We start from the raw sequence: 11300 nt of genomic DNA, 5'->3' as shown, positions 1-11300 counted from the left end.
AGAAAGAAAGAAAGAGAGAAAGAAGGAAAGAAAGAAAGAAAGAAAGAAAGAAAGAAAGAAAGAAAGAAAGAAAGAAAGAAAGAAAGAAAGAAAGAAAGAAAGAAAGAAAGAAAGAAAGGAGAGAGGGAGGGAGGGAGGGAGGAAAGAAGGGAGGGAGGGAGGAAGGAAGGAAGGAAGGAAGGAAGGAAGGAAGGAAGGAAGGAAGGAAGGAAAGAAGGAAAGAAGGAAGGAGGGAAGGAAGGAAGGAAACTTACTTGGCATGATGACCAGTCTAGTCCCACTTCCAAAGAAAATCTTATCATTTCCAGTGTTAGACACAGTGCTTTCTGCCTTCGCAAAAACATGACTTCCTATTTCTATCAGCCAGCATAACTTCCTTTAGAAAAGGTAAATGCCCAAGACTGACTTCTTAGAGATCAAAAGTTTCATTTGGACATCTGTACCTATCAAATACTGTCACTAGGGCTCTAGTTTCTTTTTCAGAGGTTTTCAATGGCCACTCCCTGCCATTTTCTATCCCGTATTTTAAAGGATTTCCAGATGCTTATTGGCTCATTCAATTTGTTCAGGAAATGCTCCTATAGAGTTTGTTTTGGGGGGGGGGGTTCTTCCTCTTCCTTCCCCCTCCTCTCCCTCTCTCTCTCCTCTCCCATCCCTCCATCTCTCCCTCTCCTTCCTCCTTTTCCTCCCTCCCTCCCTATTTCCTCTCCCGCTCTCTCCCCCTCATCTCCTCTCTCCCGCCCTTCTTCTCCCTCCTTGCCCTCCATCTCCTCTCTCCTGCTCTTCCTCTCCCTCTCCCTCCCCCTCTCTCTGTCCTCCTCTTTCTCTTCTCTTTCCTTCCCTCCTTCTCTCCTTTCCCTCTCCCTCCCTTCCTCTCTGCCTCTCCGTCATCCCTCCTCTCCTTCTCCTCCCTACCTCTCTCCCTCTCTTCTCTTCCTCCCTTCCATTCTCTCTCCTCCCTCCCTCCCCCTCTCTGCCCCCTCTTCCTCTCCTCCCTCCCTCTTTCTCTCCCTTTCCCTCTTCCTCTTCTTTCTTCCCTAACTCCCTCCCTTCCTCTCTCCCTTTCCCTTCTTCTCTCTCTCATCTTTCCTGCCCTCCTCTCTCTCCCCCAATCTCATAGTCTAAGAAAAGACATTTCAGGACATTTCTGACATTTTACATTTTTTGTATTTGAAATTGCCCTGAATGTCTAGCATTAAATTTTGCAAATAGTATCACTGCCTTGGGACTTTGGCCTAGGAAAGACCTATTTTAAACGTGAACAGGGGAGAGAAATGCACTGGACAGACTTACAGGGTAAGATCTGAAGCTTTCCCCAAATCCAACATTAACCCTGGTTCTGTCATTTGCATGGTAGCCTTTCCTCGAACATCAACACTTGCAGGGATACAACTGGGATCATCCCCACCCAGAGAAAGTCCTCTGCAAAAAGACAGATCAAGGATGAGGTGAAGTTCCCAATGATTTCCCAGCTCATCTGGTTGGGTTTGCAACTGTGATACAAACAATTCAACATTGTCCAATGAACAGCAAGACCCTGGACCTGTTATAATAACAGCAGCCACACTTACATCTTCATAATCACATAATTGCTTTCTCATCAAATAGCTCCATAATTAAAATATAAACTTGTGCCTTTAAAACTTCTAGTTCAAATATGACTTGGAATAAGGTCAACCTGCTTCTCTTACACCTAACTTTGTCCAACCCGCCCCCACCCCACCCCACCCAAAAAATCAGGATACTAAAAACTACAAGAAGAACATCTCATTCTACTAACAACTGAACTACCAACAGTGAAACTGTCCAGTTTCTCCTTAATTCTATGTGCTAAATCCACTATTTTAAGAGTTGTACATGTGTGCAAACTCACATGCATTTTGATATATTTGTTCTCTTGGCACGCACTGGGATTCACTTTCTAACTCACCCGATTCCCTAATGGGACTGGTGGCTACTGGAATTTGGTTTGAAATTATCCCTTTGCAAAAATGACAGATGGAAGTCTATGGAGATTCTCAGTCATCCAGGTCATGGCTTTCCCTTTTTCAAGAGGCAACTTCATAAATGCATCAGGATTAGATTCAACAGTCCACCTGCATTTAAAAGACACTGGCCACTCTTTTGAGGACCACTAAGTCCACGTTTTAGACAGAGAGAGCTGGTGTGAAAGAGGATCCATGAGGCCATCTATGTCAAAATTGAGCAGCCCTCTCTCAACAATGGGGGAGGGATACAACATCATCTGTCTCCATTCTACAACACAGTCCTTTCAAGTTCCAAGAAGGCTGCACATTTGCATTACTCAGGTGACTCTGATGCCACAGATAAATCTCCAAGTAGCCTCAACAACTCTCTAAATGAATGCAAATGACCAACTGTTTGCAAGGAATATAAATCCTTCCGTTCCCCACCATACAGTCAGAGATGAAGAAGCTTCTTGGATGAGAAGCAAAACATCTTCAAAGAAAAACCAGAAAGTCCAGTTGCCTCTTGGAAAAAAAAGAACCTTTGGGACATGACAGATGGAAACTATTATGTGTTTCTTGCTCTGTCCTTTGTCCCATTGTCAGCTGCACATCGCCATTTGTATAAACCGCTCAACCATTTGAGCTGTAAAGAAAACCCATCCCTTAAAATTTTGACATAGTTCTTTAGTTTAAGTTATTTGCTGAGAAGGATTCACAAACTGGAATTGAATATTTTAATCCTTTGTCGGTCGTAATACATGGTTAGAATTAAAGTACAGGTAGCCCTTGCCTTACAACAGTTTGCGTAGTCAGCATTCAGTGTTACAACGGCATTGGAGAAGGTGACTTATGACCGTTTTTTCACAGTTACAACCTTTGCGGCATCCTCATGGTCACATGATCCAAATTCATACATTTGGCAACTGGTTCATATTTATGACCATTGCTGGATCCTGGGTTCATGTTATCTCTTTTTGCAACCTTCTGACAAGCAAAATCAATGGGGAAGCCAGATTCACTTAACAACCATGTTGCTAACTTGTCAACTGCAGGAATTCACTTAACAATAGCGACAAGAAAGGATGCAAAATAGAGTAAAACTCACTTAACAACAGGAATTTGGAGCTCAATTACAGTCGTAGGTCAAGGATTACCTTCCTGCCAAGCAGTTCTGAATATCTTTACAATCCATTATTTTTGTCTCCCTTCTTCATCGTTTCATAATTATTCCTTTTCATTTTCAATTATTTTAGGCAAAGTTTTCTATGAGATCCTACCATAATTCAGACATAGGATATAGGCAAGACCTACCTGGTTTTACTGTTAATTCTGTTCCTTTTCCAAACTGAACAAGGAACTTCCTATTTGTTAATACCACTGTCAGTGAAGGCTTTACAAAATTGTACGCCTCTGCTATCACAACTGGATCCCTTCTGTTTTTTTTGGTCTTCCTTCAGATTTTGAGCTTAAGACTATGTAATTTGGGACAGAACTACAGGTAGTCTTTGTTTAACTATCACAACTGGGACTGGTGATTCAGTCATTAAGTGAAGCAGTTGCTAAATGAAACCATAACCGGGCTTATGATTTTACTTCAGCTTTTCCTTTGCTTTACAGGTCATAAATGGTGGGAAGGGATTGTAAAGTTATTTTTTTCTTCACTGTTGTAACTGCCAGGGGTCACTAAATGAGGTAGCTACTAAATGGGGACTTCCTGTAAATCTAGTCATTTTAAGAACAAGTTTAATAAAATAACAATGCTTAACTTACTGTTTTTATTCTAATTATCATTGAATTGAATTGTTAAATTGTTAAACTGTTGAATTGTTGAATTATTGAATTGTCGAATTCATGACATCCATAGAGATCAAACAATGAAGATGGTAGCCATAACTTTTCAATAGAATCTCATCTCAATTTATGTGTGCCATATACATATAAAATCTAAACATACCTATAAAGGTGGAGAGTGCTTAATTGCACAATGACACTTTCACATTTACAATCTCTTCTCTTTTTTTGATCCTGCCCATTTATTCATCTTGCTTTGAGTCATAGAGGATAATTTAGCTAAAGTTAATCACCACTATTTTTTAGAAGATTAAGAAGATATTCTTTCCTTGATACTGTAAAGAAGAGAGGAATCCAGGTTCCTATATCTTTTTCTCTCTCTTTTGTACTTTTCTGTTATTCTTTTCCTTGACAAGCTAAGACTGTCCAATGATTAAACATTATTCTTTTGAAAACATAAAGTAATGATTAAGACATTAAATGTTGGTGGCTTTTAACTATGAAAATATATTAGTTTCAGGAGGGTTATGACACCTATTAATAGATAGAACTAATCAACGGTTATGTCCTTTTTATAACAAGTTTTGATCTCTGTCACTCATTTCCCTGTTACAAATTTTATGGCAAAGAAAGAAATATCTATTTTTCTTTCAATAAGAACATTCTAAATAAAACATGGAGCAGAAGTATCCTAATTCAATACAACTGTAAGGGAATAAATAAACGTTGTTCCCGGAATAGAGGAAATGGGTTAAATATAGAATTAGTCTAATTAAGTCAACTTCAGGATTTGATCTTTTATCTATTGTTTCTTCTGGAGGGAAGAGAAAGAGACAACATGGAAAGAGGACTGTGGCAAATTATCTGTCAAGCCATTGGAATGATGGTTCTTGAAATGTGTAATGTTTGGAGTAAGCGTACATCTTATTATGCCAATTCCTAATTGATTTAAAAATAAAATGAATGCAATTAATTAGATCAAGATTCCATAAATCAAATATAATTAATAATCAAGGACTCTGACTCACTGACTCTAAAATTTCCTCCATCTCTTCTGCCTTATGTCCAAATAATATATTATATCACTTTTGCAAATGCAAATACATAGGTCAAATGACACCTTGACAATTCAAAGTTTGCCCTTGATATCAATTGATAGTTTTCTTTATCTGTTTATTGCTTCACATATATTATAGCCACTCACTCTAATGGGCTCTAATTAGTTTGTGTTCTTGCTAAGAAATGTCTACATCGTATTTGATGGAGTTCTGAGAATTTAAATCCACAAGACATCCCAAATGTGCAAAACCCTAATTCTAAGGAAAACAAACAAGGCTAAGAAGACAAGGAGTACTGAGATGGAAGAAGCACATTTTCTCAAAGTGGTAGAAAGTAATAAAAGCTTCATTTAATTGGATCTCAATCAACTTCAACCTGGGACCACCAGCTGAATGGGCTGGTGAGTCTTATCTGGTAATTCCCATCTAATAGCCTATGTGGACGAGACCAGGTTAGAGAAGATACTCACAGATAAGGACACCTCATTGAATTTGGTACAACTTGCTCTCAAGTAGTTGTATATTGGATTGTAGTTGAGGTCCTTGAATGTCTTGTAAGTGTTCTTCTCCACTCAACTCTCTGCAAGTTTTTGATCTGTTTCTCTTCTGCTCCTTCCCACTGTGTTTCTCACAGCACAGAAGTAGATAGCTGAATCATTCAGTTGGCTGACTGATTTCTTCATGTGGAAAGTCATTCCCACTTTATTATGGATGGCGGTGAAGTTTTGAGGGAGGCTAATGTCTACATTAGGTGTCAAAAAAGTGCTCTGAAAAAGCTTAGGTGGTTGTCCAAGATATTGAATGTACCAGAATGGACTTGGTTGATAATCTATGCCTTTGGAATAAGTGCAATTGAGAAATATAGGTTGTCCTTCTGTGAAGGTCACCCTGCCTTCTGTTTGGGTCACGGTCTGTCCTGAAATATTTTCTGTAGGGAAAAAATAATAATGGATATGGTTGGTGGAATAGGTGACTCTTTATTAAAGTTGATTTTTATAGCATCTGAAAATCTGTAGAACAATTTTATTTTACATAGTAGCTCCACACAATGTGAATATACATTTGATTGTTTATTTTATAGACCCCCTATCCCACTATCCAAAGTGACCTGGACCACTTACAATGCCCAAATTGTTCTTCTCTCCAGCAGACAACGTAAGTCACCTTACATGAATATTCTTAGATCCTTGTGGGAAATGCCATGAATCATATCCACTCATAAATTCAGAACAGAATAACAGATTAACAGTTGGAAGGGAACTTGGAGGTATTCTAGTCCAAACACCTGCTCAGGCAGGAAATCCTATACTATTTCAGACAAATGGTTGTCCATTCTCTTCTTTAAAATTCCAGTGTTGTAGCACCCACAATTTCTGAAGGCAATTTGTTCAACTACTTGATTGTTCTCACCATTAGGAAATTTCTCCTTAGTTCTTGGTTGCTTCTCCGTTTGATTAGTTTTTACCCATTGTTTCTTGTCCTGCCTTCAGGTGCTTTGGAAAATAGGTTGATACCCCCCCTCTTTTTTGTGGCAGCCTCTTAAATATTGGAACCCTGCTATCGTGTCACCTCTAGTCCTTTAACAAACGTTTAATGTGCATGCTCCTGAACCGTAGGCACTGACTTCAAGTTATCAAGACAAAAAATAAAATAAATCAGCCATCACTTACTCAAGACTTAGTTTGCACTCAATAAAAATATGTAAGCACTAGACTTATTTATATACTTTTTAAAGAGGTGTCTGGATGGGGTGGGGGGGCAGAGAGAGAATAAATTATTTTCACTTACCTAAGATTAAGAGCACCAATGACCATGAAAGAAACATCTTGCTTGATCTAGCAGAGAAGAAGTTAAGAAGAGATGCAGAAGCAAAGCAAAGCAACCTAATTTCATTGGCCTCTGAGATTTGCACTATGAAACTTATGTAATGCAGCTAAACTTTTTTTGTTAAGCAATTCAAAAGAAATCTTCTAATGGTTGAACCTCATAGGATGTGGTTAGTGGTCAGAATGCTTCTGTGAGCTGTAGAAAAGTTTTCATTTTACATTTATACAGTAACTAGTTCACCCTGTGAGTGGAAACAACCTGACAACTACACCTTGTGCTTAAAAATGGCATAGCATTGTGATTTTCAAGCCAGAAGTGATGAAGCTATTGAAACATCCCTCATTTTTCACTGGGTGCTTTGACTACCAAACAGAGTTTTGTACCTGGAAAGATGGACTTTTGATACTGAAGCATGGATCTTTTCTTTAGAAGGTCAAACTTCATAATTCAAGATGTTCCAGGAGATAAGAACCATTTATATCATATTTAGATCCTCAAAAAGGTATGCAAAAGTCCATACATATATCAAAGATTGGAAAAGTCCAGTCAACTAGGCAACACCAAGACAGGAACTAAAACTGAGAGTCCCTGGTACCATTTTTAAAGCATTTAAGGAAAAGAGATGGAAGGCACAAATCTTGGCTGCTGAATGTAGTATGTGGATGTTCCCTTAAGTGAAGAAAGCCTGGGTGGAGAAGCAGAGAATGAAAACCTACAGGAATGGCACAAAAGTTGAGACTAAAATTGTAGTGTACTTCTCAGAATAATATACTAACAGAGTTGGAAGTGACCTTGAAGGTCTTCTACTCCAACCCACTGGTCAAGCAGGAAATTATGTACCATTTCAGACAAATGTCTGTCTAATTTCTTTTTAAAAGCTTCCAGTGTTGGAACTTTTACAACTTCTGGAGGCAAGCCGTTCCACTGATTAATTGTTCTAAACCGTTAGGAAATTTCTCCTTAATTCTAAATTGCTAAATTCTAAATTACTCCTTAGTTCTAGATTGTTTCTCTCCTTAATTAGTTTCCATCCATTGCTTCTTGTCTTGCCTTCAGGTGCTTTGGAGAATAGGTTGATTCCCTGTTCCTTGTGGCAGCCCTTGAGATATTGGAACATTGATTTATTATATCATTCCTAGTCCTTCTTTTCATTAAATTAGAATGCCCAATTCCAGCAACTGCTCCAGTCCCCTAATCATCTTTGTTGCTCTTCTCTGTACCCTTTCTAAAGTCTCAACATATTTTTACATTGTGGCAACCAAAGCTGGATGCAGCATTCCAAGTGTGGTCCTACCCAGGCATTATCAAATTGTACTATAGGAAGATAACAGAACTTATGGACATGACTTGCTTTCTTTGGGCAAGTTCAGTGGAAATTAATTATAGGAATCAGAGTTTTACTGAATGTGAGAACCAGAGACCAAAAATAATGGCCTTTGGACAAGTAGAGGCTAAATAGCCATTGGACTTGGATGTTTTAATTTAGATTTCTGCATTAAGCAGAATGTTAGAGTCCATGATCTAAATGGACCCTTCCAATGCTATGATTCTAGAGTTTTTCTGCTTTACAATTTTTCAGTAATTGTACTATGCAATCCATAATTTGCGTATGGTATATTTCTCCTTCAATAACTCTCTTGCTCTCTTTTTTTATTCATTATTTGATGTTTTTGCAATATTTTTCCTTTTTTTTTAAACAATAACTCCCTTTCAAATGCATTGGTCTGGATTCACAGTCCTCTTTCATGCAACACATAGAGAAGATTGATAAATCAAAACATCAGGGTGGATAGATGTAGACTGATTAGATGAAAACAAATACGTTTCAGTTAATAAGGTTCAGCTGTGTTGCCTTCCTTTTGACTAGGGAGAGTTGAAGAATGTTTGGGACGTGAACTTCAGGGAGTCCCAAAGTCTCCACATTAAAGGCAGATGTGGAGATTTAGACCACAATTGGCACTAATATATCTTCCACCTGTTGAGCACTTTCAAAAATTACCAATCAAAGAAGAAAAAATCATTTCCTCCCTCCCCCCAATCTGATGGCCTTCAGATACATTGGACTTGAAATGTGTGAAAGAGAAACAATGAGGTTTGTTGGGATTTTCACTTTATAGTTTAGAGCAGGGGTCCCCAACCACCGGTCCGCGGACCGGTACCGGTCCGTGGAACAAGTCCTACCGGGCCACTGGTTTGCTGGGCGCCGCCATCTTTTTTTGATGAAAAAGTGCTTCCAGTGAGCTTTCTACCCGGAAAAGTTCACCGGAAGCACTTTTTCATCAAAAAAAGATGGCGGCGCCCAGCTAATGCCGGTACCGGGCCGCGCCATTAAAAAGGTTGGGGATACCGGGCTACGGCATAAGAAAGGTTGGGGATCACTGGTTTAGAGCCAAAGAAGAACAGAAGAGAGATCTTTCAGAAGGAGAAATAATTAAGAATAGCAATATGAAAATGGGAATGGTTTTTCCACTTAACCCATCAATAATGAAGACGTTGCTAATCTGATGTATGCATAAAACATCAATATCCAACAGGGAGCAGAGATTTTAAATATTGTTTACATTTTTCCAGTTTAATTTCTTTAAACTGAAGGGGTCTTTGGGGGGTCTTTGGTGATCCCTGAGTTTGCTTGTTTTCTTGCAGACATTTCATTACACAAACTAAGTAACATCATCCATGCTAGTAGTCTCCTAGTAGTTACCAGTCCTGATGATGTTACCTAGTTTAGTTAATGAAACATCTGCAAGAAAACAAGCAAGCTCAGGGATTACCAAAGATCCTTCATTTCAACCCTGATATACAAATATTCTCATTTAAATAGTTATTTATTAATTAGTTTTGCAAAGACTAAGCAGAAAAATAGATTCTTATAACTAACAAAAAACCAGCATATTTTTTACCTTTCCTTCCTTCCAATGCATTTTGTCATTTAATTAGGAGATGAAAGAAAGAAAAGAAAGAAAGAAAGAAAGAAAGAAAGAAAGAAAGAAAGAAAGAAAGAAAGAAAGAAAGAAAGAAAGAAAGAAAGAAAGAAAGAAAACAATCTAGAATTGAAATGAATTGCTAAGTCAACAAATTCATCACTCATCCTTTCAATCATATGGCAAAACTACTTCTGGGCACATTCAGATTGTGAGGTGTGTCTTCACAATTATTTTTATTTCCTCTCTCTAGTGGCAGCTGTATTGCAAGAAAGGGTTCTTGCCAAAGAGAGCCACTAGGATGTGACAGTGTCACTTAGAGTACAGAGATTCAATGTCTGATCCTCAAAGGTAACTTTGGTGAAGGAGAGGATGTTATTTTTTCGCTCATTAGGAATGATCAAGGAAACTCTCTCCCCTTCATTGCTCTTCATTGTTCTTTTGTATCTGTTTGCAATGAGATGGGGAGGCTGACTGGGGAACTGTCGGAACCAAAATATGTTTTCATTTATTTGAATATTGGGATGGGAGCAATTAAGCTCTATTTGTCTTCCATTGGATGCTTCTAACAGGGGTTCCTGGACAGGATTTTCAGCCTGGCAGAAAAGGATTCCTATAAAATCAACCACAGGAAAAGAAAAGGATATCAACATCTGTGGTCCCTGATGGAATTCTTGGATGTTCCTGAATCAAAAATACAACTTGGATGTCCTTAATGTAGAAGTTCTGAGCAGTAGTACAGTTATAATCAGAATAGATCTGGAAGGGACTTTGGAGCAGCAGTGGGATTCTACCAGTTTGCACCTATTTGCTAGAACCGGTTGTTAACATTCTAAGCAGTTCGGAGAATTGGTTGTTAAAAGAAATTACTGGCCTAATCCTGTAAGGAAGGCAGGAAGGAAACATTCTGGTGTTGCTTACAGAAACTGCCTCTACATTAACCCTTAGTACATTCTTGGCAGGACTAGACTTCCTGTCTCTGGAACTTCTCTGGAGTTTTTTTTCCTCCTTTGCTGCTACTTTGCTTGTGTGGAGTGACCATTCAAAGTTACAATGGCACTGAAAAAAGTGACATGTCTGTTTTTCACACTTATGACTGTTGCAGCATCCCCACAGTCATGAGAGGCCAGGTGAGGAGATGCATGCCTCGATGTGAGTGATGTTGAGTTGACCACACCCAGCCAATAACATGATCACCAAACCATGTCCACCCAGTCACATGACCACCAAGCCACACCCACCACCTAAGCCACACCCATAGAACTGGTTGTTAAAAAATTGAATCCCACCCCTGTTCATATCCACAAGATATCTGTCAGTCCAGCCCACCTTAAATTCCTTTGCTTGGACTGTTAGTAGTTCAGATTCTTGTAGAGAGCTTAAGCTTGCCACAAATATTTATACTCACTGAACTGCCTGGATCTTCTGATTTCCCTGGAGTTTGACATTCATCTTGCAACATGACAACAACCCAAATCTAGAAAAGAAGGGCTTCATCAGAAGAGGATCAAAGTTTTGGAATGGCCCAGCTGGAACTGAATCCAATTGAAGATGTGTGGGGTGACCCGAAGAATGCTATGTCTAGGAGATACCCTCGCAATCTGAGAGATTTGGAGTGCTTTTGCAATGAAGAATGGACAAAGATCACCTCCCTCCCTTCCTTCCTCCCTCCTTCCCTCTCCCTCTCTCTTCCCTTCCCTTCTTCCATTCTTCTCCCTCCCTCCCCCTTCCTT

The 11300-nt window shown here is 39.0% G+C and overlaps 1 protein-coding gene across 1 annotated transcript; it reads right to left on the bottom strand.

The window, feature by feature from the left end:
• Nucleotides 1–249: 249 nt before the first annotated feature.
• On the bottom strand, nt 250–11029 carry LOC113427778 (uncharacterized; the record flags this gene model as incomplete). The annotated part of the gene is made up of 5 exons (XM_087946034.1): nt 10976–11029; nt 9876–10163; nt 6608–6752; nt 5452–5747; nt 250–330 (listed from the first exon to the last, which is right to left on the bottom strand). Coding segments are annotated over exons 1-5 (864 nt in total), but the record flags the coding sequence as incomplete, so codon positions are not given.
• Nucleotides 11030–11300: the final 271 nt, after the last annotated feature.

This window comes from Notechis scutatus, chromosome Z, assembly GCF_049901735.1.
Source record: "Notechis scutatus isolate UNSWTSFEM ecotype Mainland chromosome Z, rNotScu1.2, whole genome shotgun sequence".
Classification (NCBI taxonomy): Eukaryota; Metazoa; Chordata; class Lepidosauria; order Squamata; family Elapidae; genus Notechis; species Notechis scutatus.
Note: the sequence above shows the minus strand (reverse complement) of the source record. Positions and strands in the feature narration are given on the sequence as shown.